This window comes from Maylandia zebra, linkage group LG6, assembly GCF_041146795.1.
Source record: "Maylandia zebra isolate NMK-2024a linkage group LG6, Mzebra_GT3a, whole genome shotgun sequence".
Classification (NCBI taxonomy): domain Eukaryota; kingdom Metazoa; phylum Chordata; class Actinopteri; order Cichliformes; family Cichlidae; genus Maylandia; species Maylandia zebra.
In genome coordinates, this window is record NC_135172.1 from 16,677,126 (window position 1) to 16,692,623 (window position 15,498).

Sequence of the window (15,498 nt, forward strand, 5' to 3'; positions counted from 1 at the left end):
TTGATATGTGGTAGCAGAAATCATTGAGCAAACAGCACTTGACCCCACTCTGCTCCAAGTACTACTGTTTTTGTTTTTCCTCCACAGTCTTTCCATTTGATCAGAGCAGTGCAGCTGTGCATGTACAGATCAAGTTAACAGCAGCTTAAACAGTTTGTAATATAACCCATTTGCACTGACAACATATAGTGACGTACAGTCATTCTCAGCAGAGAACAAAGTCACGCTCCCGTTTTGTGAACTGTAATCTGAGCCTTTCTATTAAATGTTTGGTAGCCGGACCAGCTGCATGTGCGGGTAAGTGCATTTGAACCCATCCCTTTAAAGCTGTTTGCAAAGTGCAGTCTCAGTGTAGTAGGATTTACTGACATTTTGCCACTCGTTTCATCTTGTGTGTCTCTTCTGCTCAACATCGCAGGTAGAACAAAGTATACAACGACTTCTTCCTTCTCTGCGGGGGAAGCTCAGGAACACAGGAGTCTTATTTTTACTGGTTTAAAATTAGAAGTGCAAGTTATGCACTGACATAAAGTGAATTACTACACAAGACTTATTTTAAATTGAGTAAAAGTAAAGAGTAAGATATGAGTCTGTTACTCAGCTCATACTTGTCTACACATCTGAATGGCAAATTGAATAAGTGGGGTATTTAAGTCGCTTTAGCCTCTGTACAGCTGCTGCTGCCACCTCTGCAAGCTCGTTTGAACTCCACCTCCAACCCAGCTCCTCCTTTCCATGCTGGGTTTGAAATAATCCACGTCATGTCTGCTGCTCTCTTCTGTATATGCATGAGTATGAATGCTCCTGTCTCACAACAAATGAATGCAGAGAGAAAAGCTATTTTACTCGCCTGTAGTTGTCTTGAGTGAAATGCACACAAACAGAGGCACCTCAGCTCTGAACAATTATGAAAAGGTTTCATTTAGAGATCTATATAAAGAACTACACAATATGGCATTACAGTATATAATTTGAGACAATTTTAAAAACGGGCTGGGGGAAAAAAAAAAAAAAGACACTTTGCAGCAGAAAATCATGAAACTCTTCATATTACCAGACTCTTCATTTGAGACAAGCCTCAACTGAAGCATCTTTTGCTTCCTGTTTGTCAGTCAGAGCGACTTTACTTTCATTTTAGGCAAATGAACTGCATGTACAGCAGAATTTAAATCAAGCGAGACTGTGGTCAAATTCAATCGTTTCTACTTTTTCTTCCAACAATCAGCCTGATCAAACATGTATGGATTACATGTAATGCCAAATTTTCACCAAGAGGCACAAAAATACTCTTGATATTGGCAAACATGATCTTCTTAACCGCATCAAAATGCCATGCTCTAATAATATTGTTTGGAATGCCAAACTAGGCACTCCAGCATGCTTAAGATAAAACACAGTGCTTGGTGCGGTTTGCATCACTTGCAGTTCCCCTGCTCAAATGTACTTTGTTGTTCTTATGAACAAGTTCATTTTTGTTCTCTTTGGCCACATATATCAACCGATTTGAGTCGGTGTTACTGTTAGAACCACAACGTTATCCCACAACTCATGTATAAAAAGGAAACCACAAAATGGTGAGTGGATGGGGAGTCTTATAGTACTATTTTAAAATTAATTGTAACTCCCAGAAGCAATTTCATTCTAGTGTCCAAATATGCATCTAATACTGGGATATCTTTTGCCTTCTGCATTCCAAATCTATGACATAAAATATGAACTAATAAAAGCTGCTTGTGACTGTTTACCTTTAAGCAGAAGCAATGGGGACTGCCGTGCAACCACAGTATTGTGCCTAATAGACCGTGTGTTTTGGGAGTATCAAGGCAAACAAGTTCTTCAACCCTCTGCAGTGTGTCTGGATGCTGGAAAACCAAACTGACTGCTATACTTGGCTATTCTAACAATGAAGGGCCCTCAGTTTATGAAATGCTCCCTTCTATAGTATTCATCACAGTGACAGATGACACCACTGGCTTGCTTTAGCTCTACATTAAAATAACTCAGTTGGGTTTTCCACATCATTCATTTGAGATGGCAAAATCAAATCACATTTTTTCCCCCCTTGTCTTATGCTGCTGACTATATAGTTAAAGCTGTCATCCTCTTCAGTACAATATTAACAACAGCAATGCTTGGATAGAAATATTAAAGCAGAAAGTGAGAGCAGCACTTACTGGGTCCCAAACTCTAACACTGGAGGCTGAAAATGCAAAGCCTTCCCATTCTCCTGCATATACGGGGAGGAGCTGTTGATCAAAAGAAAAACAAGCAAAAACAAACTGTTACCATTTGTGCATTTTGACTGAACACAGAAAAGTTGCAAAGCTCATAAACAATTGTTTAGGATCTTCAAAAACTGTAGATCAAAGAAAAAAAGACTATTTTAAATGAATAACTGTGAGTGTTTGTCAGATTTAGTGACAAGTGAAAGATATGATGAGTAAGCAATCAATACTTCTAAAAATACGTCTGCAGATGCAGAAGTCATTGTTGCTTCTGTAAAGTGCAAATACAGATATACTTTTTGTAAACAAAGACATTTATTGCACTCGTCCTCATGGACATTATTCATTTTATTTTTATTTATACCCCATAATATAAATATCTTTGACTATTTTCTTATTGACAGTACGGAGCTTGAGTACCACCAAATTATTACATCTGAGTTTTGGAAAACAAGCATTTTTTTTTGTTGTCATTTGGTCACAAACTGTTTTTTCCAAAACCTGGGCTCATGCTGAACTCTGAACGTTATCATATCTGAAGACAAAGTTCATCCCTGACAGCAGAACAACAAAGTATTTATACACATAAAAACCGCGACTCTAAAGCTCTGCTACAAGGACCAAAGTTAAACACCAAAAAAGTAAGGAAGGGAGAGTGACACTGCTATTTTACAGCCATCTTATCAGTAAAGCCAACGCCCTCAAAATAATGGCAACAGTGCCCGTGAGCAATGAATTTTATGTCCACAAGATACATCGCACATCCCGCTGTATGCTGAAAAACAAAACAGCATAGTTCAGATCATATACATCTTTAATTTACCTCAGTTTACTATACTTCTGTAGCTCTATCCTGAGCTAGGCAACATGTTTTCATTCTGTTGTGCATTGTTTGCTCTCCAGACTAAATGACTGAGTCATTTCGTCAAAAGAAAAAAAAGCATCCAGCTTATATTAGTAAATATATGGAAGCTAAATCTTTTATAGCCCCAAATAATGACTGTAACACCAACAAAATACACTGCCAAGTGTACGTACAGTAAACAATGCAGGAGAGTAATACTGAAAATGGTCAATTCATACAGCAACTACTGTCCTTCAGCGATACTTCCTTATACGCACACACACCAACTGGGCAAGCTAGATTTTGTTAGAGATACACAAAAGGGGTGGCATCTTCTGCTGGCCATTGTAGCTAGAGAGAATATCTCACAAACTGCTAGTTATGTTAGTACCAGTTCCTCATATCAGTCACCGATGGCCATCTACCACAACTACTTATAGTATTATGGGGTCTGCTATCACAGCACGAAAGCATGGGTGCAGGAGAGGAAGTGACTGAGCTGCTGGTGTGGCCACATTCTAAGTCTCACGACACAGCTAGAGGTGGAAGACGCTCACTTCTATATAAGGGCAACATATGTGCTAATACACAACAGACCAAATGAAAACCACTTTGTAAGCAGCGCAGAGCTGTGTTGTGTATCTGATGTCAGAAAATGGGCCGTCACTAAAAACACCACAAGGATAACAAAGAATTTTTAAGGCACGCGTTTATTTTCTCTTTAAAAGTAACAAGTACTTTGACTGAGTCTGGATCTGCTCTTTTTCTGATGTCAAGCCTCTTCTCACAGATCTGACTCAGTGTTAGCGTAATTTTTGTTTGTCCTTGACTGCTCTTTTTAAAGGTGAACAGATTAATAACTCTTAAAGCTATTTTTTTAAAGAAAAAAATGATGATGAAGTAACAGGTCTACTGGGACACCAAGATATCCACAAGGCATTTCTCTCTCCCGGAAATCATGGGATTTGGGATTTTGGGGGTTACTAATTTTGGGGTTACTAATTTTGGACTTGGGGAATACGTTTTAATATAAGCAAAGTTCAGAACAAATGGCGCACAGTCAAAGCAAGAGGACTCTGTGCAAAAATGATCACACACTGAAGATGGCCACGGTTTACAGGAAGGTCTGTACCTTTGGTTTTGGTGTTTGGTGAACAGTGTTTACTGCTGAGTGGAAAAATTACAAACTTAACATGCTATGTTGTTGAAAAAAGCCATGATTGATTTTACACTCAGGTCCACTACACTTTTATACACAGGTAGCTGAAGAGAAACAGGTGAAATAACAAATCTGCTCTTAAGGAACTGTTTATCTTGTCTACTCTACCCTCTGGCCAATCAGTAGGTGCAAAGAGAAGGATATGTAAACAACAACAGTTTATTTCAGACTAAACAACGCCCAGTATTCATAACGGGTGTTGGAGTTTGCAAAAGGTCACAAATATAAATATAAAAAGGCACCAACTCTGTCGAACACCATTTTCATTGGCCGATACAAACGTTGTGATCATACAAGTCATTTGACAGTAAAATGGAAAATCAGGAAATCTGATGCTGTACTTGTTAAAACAGAAGATACAAAAACATCCCAACTGTGAAAAAATGCTCCCCCCAACTTGACTAAACCGGCAATGATACAGCTATCAACCAGTGTGAATAAATAGATGGACATACAATTTCATAATTACCAGCAATGTTCTGCATGAATGTATTAAACGAGTAAACGGGAGGGAAAATAAAATTATTGGTTCTGCTGGTCCAGTCCTCTTAAAAACCACATTCAGACCCCATAAAATTAGCTCTTTATGATTATCAACATATCAGCAGAGCACAGTAATTGTGATAACTGCAGAATTCAGATGCTACACCTTCTCTTGAAGGTGGTGTAGCAATACAGTGACACTTCTGAAAACGTTTCACAGAGAAACACGTGCAAATGGATGTCAAGTAAATACTGAGTTAAAGAAAGAATGAAGGCACAAATATAATAAAAAAAACAAAACACAGATGAACTGGCTGTGGCTTGTTCAGAGGAACAGTGCCTATTGCATTACATAATAAGGGCTTCCCTCTCACGTTCAGTATAGCTCTAATTGTTTATTGATTTCTAGCCCGTTAAACAGTATCATCTCAGTCTTAGAGTGGAAAAACTGTGTGTGGGTGATTGTATGAGGGGTCAAATGTGAAAGGGAAATGAGGTTGTGTGCTTGTACAGAGGAGTCCCGTGCTATGGCTAGCATTGTTGTTTCAAGCTCAACAGTTTCACCACATTCATATAATTAAAAGCACACTTCTCTACTGACTCGGAATAAAAGACCACCTGCAGAACAATGTTAACTTCTGCAAAAATTCTGAACAAATGTTAAAACGCAAAGTGAAACACACTCCTCTCTCTGTAGTGGTGAGTAGTGTCAGGCTTCGTTCAGATCTTCAAAGGTTAGCTGGGGGCTTTTACCTTGTCATGTGCATTAGGAACTTGGAATTTGCTGTAAATTCAAAAGCAGCTGCCCATGAAGAAAAACCCAGCCTCTTAACAAGCACACCACAGAGCTGTAGTCTCAGGGTTCTGTCCACTGCCACAGTACAAAAATAACAAGTTATGTTTGGTGCTATTTGAGCTCTTGGATATAACTCAAATAAAGTCAGTGTTAGGCTAGCAGTGACCTGAGCCACGCTCCAGGGAAAGGGTTAGGACTAGACAAGGGTTTAGATCAACTTTATTCACAGACGTGTGAACTGACAATGACGTTAAATCCACATGCCACAGTATTAACAGTATACCTCGATAAAGCATTATCATAAATGATCCTGGTGGAGAATAAAGTAAAAAGGCCTAAAAAGAGAAGGATGTAGGACTAAGATATTTTGACGCACAAGAGCACAGACAGAGATATCATTAACCTCTGCATATGCTGCCTGCTTTGCTCTTTAGGCTGGGAGAGGGTGACGGCAGGCCTGGCAAGTGCCTGATAACCCAGGCACGAGAGGCCTCACGGCTCAGGAGGTCTTGAGGTCAACCAGAACTGCAAAGCCTCTTTTGCTTCTCACCTCTCAAGATTTAAAAATAGTCATATTCCCACACTGTTCACCAACTGCTGTCTACATGCAAATCACATTAACCTCAAGATGCTTGTCAATTTAAAACAGCTACAGATTTAGTCTTTCACGTTTATGAAAGCTGACATTGGCTAAAAGCTATTTATTTTAACAAAAGGTTTTAGTGATAATGTTTTTTAATAATCAACACTGACTGCATGATATAAAAATACATTTATTTTGATATTACTAAATTAATTAAGTTGCCTGCTAAACTCCATATGTGTTCTATTCAGACACTTTCTATTGCAAATATTAAATGAATTTACTAAACTACTGCATGCTGATGCTGACGAGTGCACTGAAATGTCTCTGTGGTAAGGTAGCATCAAAATCAACCCAATATTAAAATGGTACAAAGAATTGAGAATTTCTTCAACCTGACAACCAATTACAAACGATTTGATCAAGTACCTTGCATATTCCACAAACATTTCTCCTGGTTTTCCTTTTTGGATCTTTCAAATAAATATGATGATTCCCATTTAGAAGCAATCTGTCATTCCGAAACAGAAAGACTATGTTTATATGACCAAAGTAGCGCTAGTATCTTTTAAATTTGTGTTCTATTGATATCCAATCATATGCAGCATGCATGTATCTTTTCTTTCTTTGCAAACCCTTCCTTCTCTCCATTTTTTCCTCCTTACTCCCAAACTCATATCAGGGACCTTGCTTTAGGTTCCAAGAAAACGAAAAATGCTTCTAGTTGTGCCAGTAAAATAATCACTTTGAGTAAAGACAGGAAGAAAACACCTTTCTGGGAACATTGGACTGCCATGTATCTGACTCTCTTTGCATGAGTGCAAACCAAAGAATGTGCAGGACAGAGGCCAGATATGCTGTCATAAACGCATTAGCTCCACAAAGCAGCCTTAGAAGGTTTCTTTTTTTTGAGAGAAAAACAGAAAGTACTTTCTCATTTGATTCATTCAAACTAAACTGCTACAATGAGCTCACCATCCACAGTGAGTTTGACTAGACCGTCTGCTCCCAGCAAACAAAACCCATTCAGAGACCGTGACAGAGAAAACATGTACGCCTTTTTCAAAACACGCAGATAATTCAAGAAATCAGGGATCATGAGACTGGGTTAGGAACACACTGATAAGCAGAACAAATAATGGAACAGTTATCAAAAAAATCTTATCTTTTAAGGCAGGAAACACTGCCTTAAAGATAATCAGTACAGTCTCAGAGATTGTATTGAACCAGCATAGGCACTAGAGATTTTACTGACATTTATTCTGCTCAACAATTATTTTTGGAAAGATAACCAAGAAGGCTAAGGCAAAAAATATTTACAAGTGCAATTGAACATGCCTCAAGATTGCTCCGTTTCTGAGCAGCCATCAACACCACTAGCCTGATAGTGAGCAACACTATGAGCTGTTGAGATTCTGAAGAAAACGTCTATTTTTCCAACCAGTTTTAAGCAGGAACAGAAACAGATGGGAAAGACAGAGCTCCCCTCCTTTTTCTTTCAAGGAGTTCTAAAATTAGGCAGGAATTTGGTTCTGTGCCTCTGTAACGCACGCCCCCAAACTCTCTCCATCACACCCCCTCACTCACCAAAATAAACAACACAGTCTTTGCCTGCATGCAGACTTGTCATACATAAGAAACCCTTATGTATGACAAGATCTCCATGTAGGTTTGTTATTTGTTGGTCATCATGCGTCTTGTTGGCAAGTCTCTACCTAGGTATTTAGTTTTAGCTGATAAGCTTACCTGCCCTCGAGTGGAAGACCCTCTTTTCTTCGCTCCTTCTCCACCTGAAATTTGATGGAAAAAAACAAAAACAAAACATGAACCAATTTGCATCAAATTTGATTTTACTGTGAACCTGGAACAGTCAGTGGAAACTTAAAATGGCATTAGAGCTTGTGCATCCTGGCTCTAACCTCATGTCTGCCAGTGTTGGTGGACTGTCATGCAGTTCTTAGAACAGGGCAATAAGAATCTGCTTTATGGATGACTACATCTTCTCTCTACTAAAAAGGGCGTTTTATGTCTGAACTCATCTTTACAATGGACCCCCCTCAATCTACACACAATACTTCATCCACAGTGACAATGCAAAAATGATGTCCTTGCACAGAAATATCCCATTTAAGTAGGTATTCACATTTGAGCTTATGTGTATCCTAAGATCGCCCTGAAGATGTGCTTCAACTTGTTAAGACCTCATGTGCCCCTAATTCAATTCACTGAATAATCTGGGAAGGACACTGTTTGCCTATAAGGTCTCAAAGCTGATAAAGTAAGTCATAGTGAAAACTAAGCCATGACCCAGCCTTGAAATATTTACGCAGACCTGTGAAACAGGACTGTTTCCAAAGACTAATTTGAGGAATGATACAATGTCAGCACCATTATAAGTTTCCAGATCATGTTAGCCTCCATCATTCTCACAGGGAAGATATTTGTAAGCAGAGTCTTCATAGACTTGAGCACACAACCAAACTGATTAATTGGAATTGAGAATGATGAACTTCAGTTTGACAATGAAGATCATCTAGACTTCCTTTGTAATGCTGGGAGGACCTTATAGAAAGACAAACAATGGTGCAGCACTCACCAATCAGATGGTAAAAGAAACTATACATAACTAAGTCACAAAACAACCCACAGGGGGGCTCGTCTCAAGACACCTGAATAAATCAGATCATGAAAAGCAAAATCCTCAGGTAGCCATGGCTAAATAGTCTGAATAGTAAACCTTTTCCACCTAATGTTAGGTAGTTAATTTGTGGGTTTGACCATCAATTGAACTGTTTAATTGGCACTGAACACTACACCGTCTGAGAAAGTATGATTATACATAAGTAACATAAGTAACAGTCTTTTCTAATTCTGTTTTGTTCAGTTTACCGCAGGGCTCGCAAAATCGCTAGTCAACAGGGTGATATTCACAGGTGGGCAGACGTGAGCAGGTGAGGTACTGGAGCCTCGAAGAGGTTTGCCCACAGGAAGCGAAGATAAGAGTTACTGAGATAATCCTTGACTAATCAAAGAAAAATTGGCAGATAAGTCGACGACTAAACTGATCTTTAGTTGCAGCCCTAATATACACATAAAAATGATTTTGGTGTATTCCAATTTCTGTGAACTTATACTGTCAGCATTAACAATAATCTTTTAAAGGTTTTCTCTTTTTCTTTTTTTTTAACTTAAACTGATCCATGTTCATGATAAAACACTGACTGTTTATATAACTTTCAAAATCTGCACACATTTTCAGGATCATCAAATCAATTCAAATCACTTGTATTGTCACATCACATGTGCAGGTACATTGGTAGAGCACATGTGAGTGAAATTCTTGTGTGCGAGCTTCACAAGCAACAGAGTTGTGCAAAATACAATAACATAAACAGGCAAAATATACGAATGGCTAAATCTGAAACTAATAAATATATGTACAATATATAATAGTATATGCAAAAAAAATTTTTTCTGGATGTGTATACTAAATGTTTTTCTACGTGTGTGTGTGTGTGTGTGTGTGTGTGTGTATACACATATTTTAAAATTAAATAGAGTCAACAATAAATAAAATATATAAAAATATACAGAGTTGAGACATGTGCAAAAAAGTGGCATTAATGTACAGTGTGGAGTGCATAATGTTGAAGTTCCAGTAGTGGAGGTGAGGTGTCTATTAAGTGTTCAGCAGTCTGATGGCCTGGTGGAAGAAGCTGTCTCTCAGTCTGCTGGTACGGGACCGATGCTGCAGAACCTCCTTCCTGATGGAAGTAGTCTGAACAGTTTATGGCTGGGGTGACTGGAGTCCTTGATGATCCTCCCCGCTTTCCTCAGGCACCGCTTCCTGTAGATGTCTTGGAGGGAGGGAAGCTCACCTCCAATTATCCGTTCAGAGCACCGCACTACTCTCTGGAGAGCTTTGCGGTTGTAGGCAGTGCTGTTGCCATACCAGGTGGTGATGCATCCAGTGAGGATGCTCTCAATGGCACAGTGATAGAAGGTCCTGAGGATGCGGGGGCTCATGCCAAATCTTTTCAGTCTCCTGAGAAAGAAGAGGCGCTGTTGCTCCTTCTTCACTGTTTTGTTTGTGTGTACTGACCACGTAAGATCCTCAGCCAGGTGTACGCCAAGGAACCGGAAGCTGCTCACTCTCTCCACAGCAGCGCCGTTGATGGTGATGGGGGTGTGTACTTCTCTGCACCTCCGGAAGTCCACTATCAACTCCTTTGTCTTTGCGACGTTGAGGGTGAGATGGTTGTCTTGACACCAGTGGGTCAGGGCGCATCTATGCCCACCCAGTTAAATTAATAAAGTACCGCAGACTACATCAGTTCAAATGATTCCCGTTTGCAGCTAATAAATATCACACACAAATAACGGGAACCAAACGTGGACAACACAAAAACGCAGGAATATCTCTGAACAACTGAGTTCAGCTCAGATTTGCCGGTCACATCCTTCTGCTACCGGACCCGAGACCTGCCCATGTTGCGGTTCTGTGGAACCCGAAGAATGGAAAGAGACGGCAAGGAAGACCCAAAATAACATGGAGGAGGACTTTCCTTGAAGATTTACGCTCAGCCGAACTGTCATGGGATGAAGCAAAAACTGCTGCGATGGACCGAGTTCAATGGCACTCTCTTGTCGCCCAATGCGCCGATCGGTGCGGGAGGGTCTAAGTAAGTTGGTGGCATTTAACAAAACGTCACTTTTTTTAAAAAGTAGGAAATGCATTAGCAGATTTAGAATTGAACTGTAGAAGACCTGACCATTACAGCTGATTGTAAAATAACATGGGACAACTTGAATGGCGTTCTAAAAGAAAATTTTGAAGGATCCTTTAACAGATTTAAAAATGTCTTATCTGCACAAAAACTGGTTCCTATTTGTATCATATTGGCAACCAAAAACCCATAAGCGAAATTTAAATGCTTTACAAGCAATGGATATAGAACACTATTAATCACCATGAAAAACAACTATGCCCTTTAATTCTTCTTTTTCTGATGTACACATAGGTTTCCTGCAGAATAAAAAGCATGCTACCAGTCAGTCATTCCAGTATTACATTTGTGTGAAGTAGGAATCTAGTTACCCAAAACATTTCCCATGTACTAAGCACTGTTTTATGGTAACAGTAGTGATGGGAATATTTAACTGAAAGCTGTTTACTTCTGTAACAGATCTAACCCCGATTTCTGTAATAAAGGTGTGTAATATGCTCTGCATGCTCAGGGTAACAAAGGCCCGTGTCACCATAACATGAGGAAATCCTTACAAGTGCAACACTTCCTTGGTCCTATTTTGAAAGTTCACTTGCTGATAAGGGAGTGCCCTAGGTCTTCCTACCTCATATTTTACTGTCCTACTGGCTCAGTAGCTAGGCTTCTTTTCTGGCAGGTTCAATAATTTAGGTGGCGATGGGAGTCCTTGTCTTTACATTCTAAAGTAAGCTGGAGGGCCACTCTAACCAGAACCTGCAGCAGATGGAGAAATGGTTCATGTGCTGCTAAGTAGAGCTCACCAAGGACGCAAAGCACAACAAGGACTACTCTCAGCAGCTGCAGTCTGAGACAGTGGATTGGAGTTAACGTGCTGGATGAGAGGCTAACCGAACGACAGCTGATTCATTTCTTAGCTATTTTCCCCCCCTCTTCTGCTATTTGCAGAAGTTGAACATACATACTGAATTATTTAATAACTGTGAAACTGCATGAGTCTTCTTTCAAGACAGATATGTACATAAATATATTGCCATTGCAAAAACAGCCCTGGGCAAGACATTGAAGCTAAAATTAGTCACAATGGAAGTTAGATCCACAGCTATTATTGTGCAAGTGTGCAAGTTTCTGGTGTTCTTCCAAATAGGCAATTTTTAAAGCAATTGACATTTCATGCATAGTGCTCAAGCACAGTATAAATTTGTGTAAATAAAATAAAATAAAATTCAGCTATAAGAGAAAAATGCAGAAATTTCCATTAAATGATGTAAGGCAGACATATTGCCTTCGCTGCACACGGACCAGTGAAGCCACAAAAAGCCCTGGGGTGTGTGTGAGTGGGTGAACAAGAAACACTGTAAATTGCTTTGTAGAACTGCTAAGGGTAAAAACGCTTCATAACAGCCGACCATTTAACCACATAAACCTTTCCCCAGCATAGCAGAAACTACAGGCCTCAGCCTGAAAAGCTCCAGCTGATGTAAATTTCTTTCAAGAACTCAAACACCTTTAATAGTTCAACTAAATGAAACAAAAATAATTTCACTAGAGTGTGCACAACAATAAAATAAAAGCTTATGCTGCTCACTGCAGCAGCTGAGCTGACAAAGCACGAAAAGGAATATTCACAAGCACAGCAGCAGTGTTTGTAAACGATGAGTGCAGAAATGACAAAACCCAAACAGGAAGATGAAGCAGATAAAACTGCAATTTAAAATTACCAGGGAACTTCAACCAATATCATTAGACCTGAAGCCAATATAAACACGTGACCCATAAAGCATGTTAATGGTTACAAAAAGCACAAGCAAAGGAAACATGCAGCATTTACTGCAAGTATTACAGGAATGTATTTACAGCCCAGATTTGATTCTGACGATATATCTGCACATATGACACTGCATCTCCAGCATCACTACTTCAGTGAGCCCACAGCACTGGGGTAGAAGATAGACATCCATGTTATGCTCTGTTTCACATAGCTCATGTAACTGAGACAATCGCTCCATCCAATACTACATATGACACTCAACAATGTCAACAAGCCAGTCACCTGCTAACTGATCTGCAAGGTAGGGGTAAGTGTGGAAAAACAAAACACAAAAGAAACATCAAATTCCTCCCCTCGGCATATGAATTATTTATCAGCGTATACAACTCACACTAAGAACTATCTGCAATGCTGAATCAACTGCTTCGGTGTTATCTCTGGTCTTTGGCAATTACCGTAGGGTGCACACCACAAAGCAAGCTTGTAAAAAGTATACTATACAGTGGCAAAAATAAACTCTCTGCAAATGTTTCTGTGCAAAAGAGGCCGGCTTTTAATCTTTTAATTGAACACAAAAGAATAATATTGAACTCTTTAAAAAAAAGAAAAGGTATGCAAATAGTTTAGTTTGCATCTAGTTTTTCACCTAAAGCAGCCAAACTCTCAACACTGTCTCCTTGCAGAGTTTTTCAGGAAAAATGCCACACACCCCTTTCAGGTAACCTGACAAGCCAGCTGGTGACTTCATGATAGGTTTATCAGTAAACACCGAACTTGTGCTGTTTACCCTTGCTCTTGCTTCACAATTACATAATAATCACAAACACCCAAACACCTCATTGAAAATGACTGGAAGTACTTAAAAAAAACCAACAACAACAAAAAAGAACTGCATAACCTAGACTAAAATGTGTGAACCACAAAGCCGGAAGCAACTGCGAAGAAGTCTTCAGGCTGTCAGCGTGTGTTACTAACTGAACTCCACAATGGATAGCACGTACAAAAGAAAATAAGGAGGAGCCACATGACAGGTGACCTCCCGCTCTGCCTTCACTTTGGAGTTGTTTAATGAACTGTGACTACTAGCAAGATAACTTTTCTTGATAACTGTGTTGACAAAATCGTGGCTGGGTATTGACGAGTTTTTCCCTCTCAAACACACCCAAATCAGTCTGCAAACTGAGTCCAAAAACATCGGTGATGCTTTAACCCACACGTGTTCACTCATGCTGTCTGATGAGCTTCTTCTTCTTTTTTTTTTTTTTTGGAAGTGTGCACATAAAGAGGCAAATACAAACACAGCCATTAGAAGGCACCTACCTGAAGCGGGACTAATGGCTCTGCATCCTCTGGTTGCCAGACCTCGACCACGCTGGGTGATATCTGACTCAGAGCTTTGTAGGGAACAAGAAATCAAATTAACAGTTAGGTGCTGCCCTGAGAAACTGGGCAACATGGAAAACAACACACTCTGGTGGAAATGCATCCAAAGCACCCGAAAAGATAATAATTATAACATAAGTAATTAAACCTGCCAAGCCACAGTAGCATCATCTCTTATTACGAATGAATCAAGGGAAACGGAGTGGGCGAGAATGACAGGCAAGTGAGGAAATGAAGCCTCACAAAGGCTGTTTGCTAGCTGCTTGTTTAGCTGGGGGTTAGCTCGGTGGCTAACGAACTTGGGGAAACATCTCCCCTGCTGCTGCAGTAAACACGACTGTATGGTCATGTAAAGGGCAGCTTACAACACCGCGTAGATTTATTACAGTAACAGCCGCTAAGTGGACGTTCAAAGTCTCGACAACCCGCTACTTCCATGTCTGAGCAACTCAGTTTCGTTAAATCAAACAGCAGAGGGGAATTGGAAGCTAGCAAGAACTCACATTAGCGGGGTGATAAAGCACTAGCTACAAACCTCTCCCGAGTAAAAACAAAAGAAAAATAAAAACACCACTTTAACTTTTATTTTCATTATTTTTCATACACTTAGACTGGCTGTGGACATTTCAACTCGTTTCTCGTCTTCCACAATAACAGCCTAGCAAAATTAAAGCACATTTCTTCTTTTTTTTCTCTGCAACGGTCGCGTGAACGTACCAGCCCCCCAAAGCGGAAAATAAAGACGAGAATAACAAACCTTGGAGCTGAGCACCTCCGTGCTGGACGCAGGGTAAAAGTAACTGTAGTATTCCTAGTAGTATATTGATCCACGTTTTCCTGTGACAGTGGCTGCCTTGGTGGAAGTCTTGTAGCCCCGCCATGCTGCCCGCTCTGCTAGCAGCCTGCCTTGTGTTTCGCTGCGTTGGTCTTTCTTTCTCTCAGCAAGCAGAAGCAGCAGCAGTTCCCTCCCTCTCTCCCTCCCCGCCTGCTCAAGCAGGCTACAGGCACTGCAGCGAGGCACGAGGTAGAAAGCCAACAAATACCATTAAAAAATAATAACAAGTCTTTATGCAACCCTACATAAAACTGTAAAGTAGCCGAATACTCGAGGTGAAACAACTGATCAAACGCTGTATTGAATCAAATGCTGATATTTCTGACTAGCTTTAGTTAAGAGCTGCTATTTGATATTAGAAATTAAAACATAGTTAAACTTATCTGCACTTCAACCCTGCTAGAACACATCCCCAGACAGGTACAGCTCCCCCTCCCCACTGAATGGCTTTGTACAGAAACAAAATCACAAAAATGACAATTAAAAAATAACTTGAGTATTATTTTAAAATGCACTGCTATTAATGGCAATACACCAGGAGATCTCAAGCTGAGTGGCTTATAAAGCATTTAAATGCTATTGTAGATCAGCCGTGATCTGTCAATTTAATATACATGTACTAACAGTAGGTGTAA

General features: G+C 39.8%; 1 protein-coding gene across 1 annotated transcript in view; it reads right to left on the bottom strand.

Moving 5' to 3' along the window:
* Window positions 1-14,979, bottom strand: part of tmem131l (transmembrane 131 like) — a 31,590-nt gene extending 16,611 nt beyond the window's left edge. The window contains exons 1-4 of the mRNA XM_004568361.6: window positions 14,786-14,979; window positions 13,966-14,039; window positions 7,897-7,940; window positions 2,175-2,246 (exon numbers count right to left, since the gene is read on the bottom strand). Coding sequence (XP_004568418.2) covers window positions 2,175-2,246; window positions 7,897-7,940; window positions 13,966-14,039; window positions 14,786-14,909 — 314 coding nt within the window. The 5' untranslated portion in view covers window positions 14,910-14,979. The remainder of the gene's footprint in view (window positions 1-2,174; window positions 2,247-7,896; window positions 7,941-13,965; window positions 14,040-14,785) is intronic.
* Window positions 14,980-15,498: the final 519 nt, after the last annotated feature.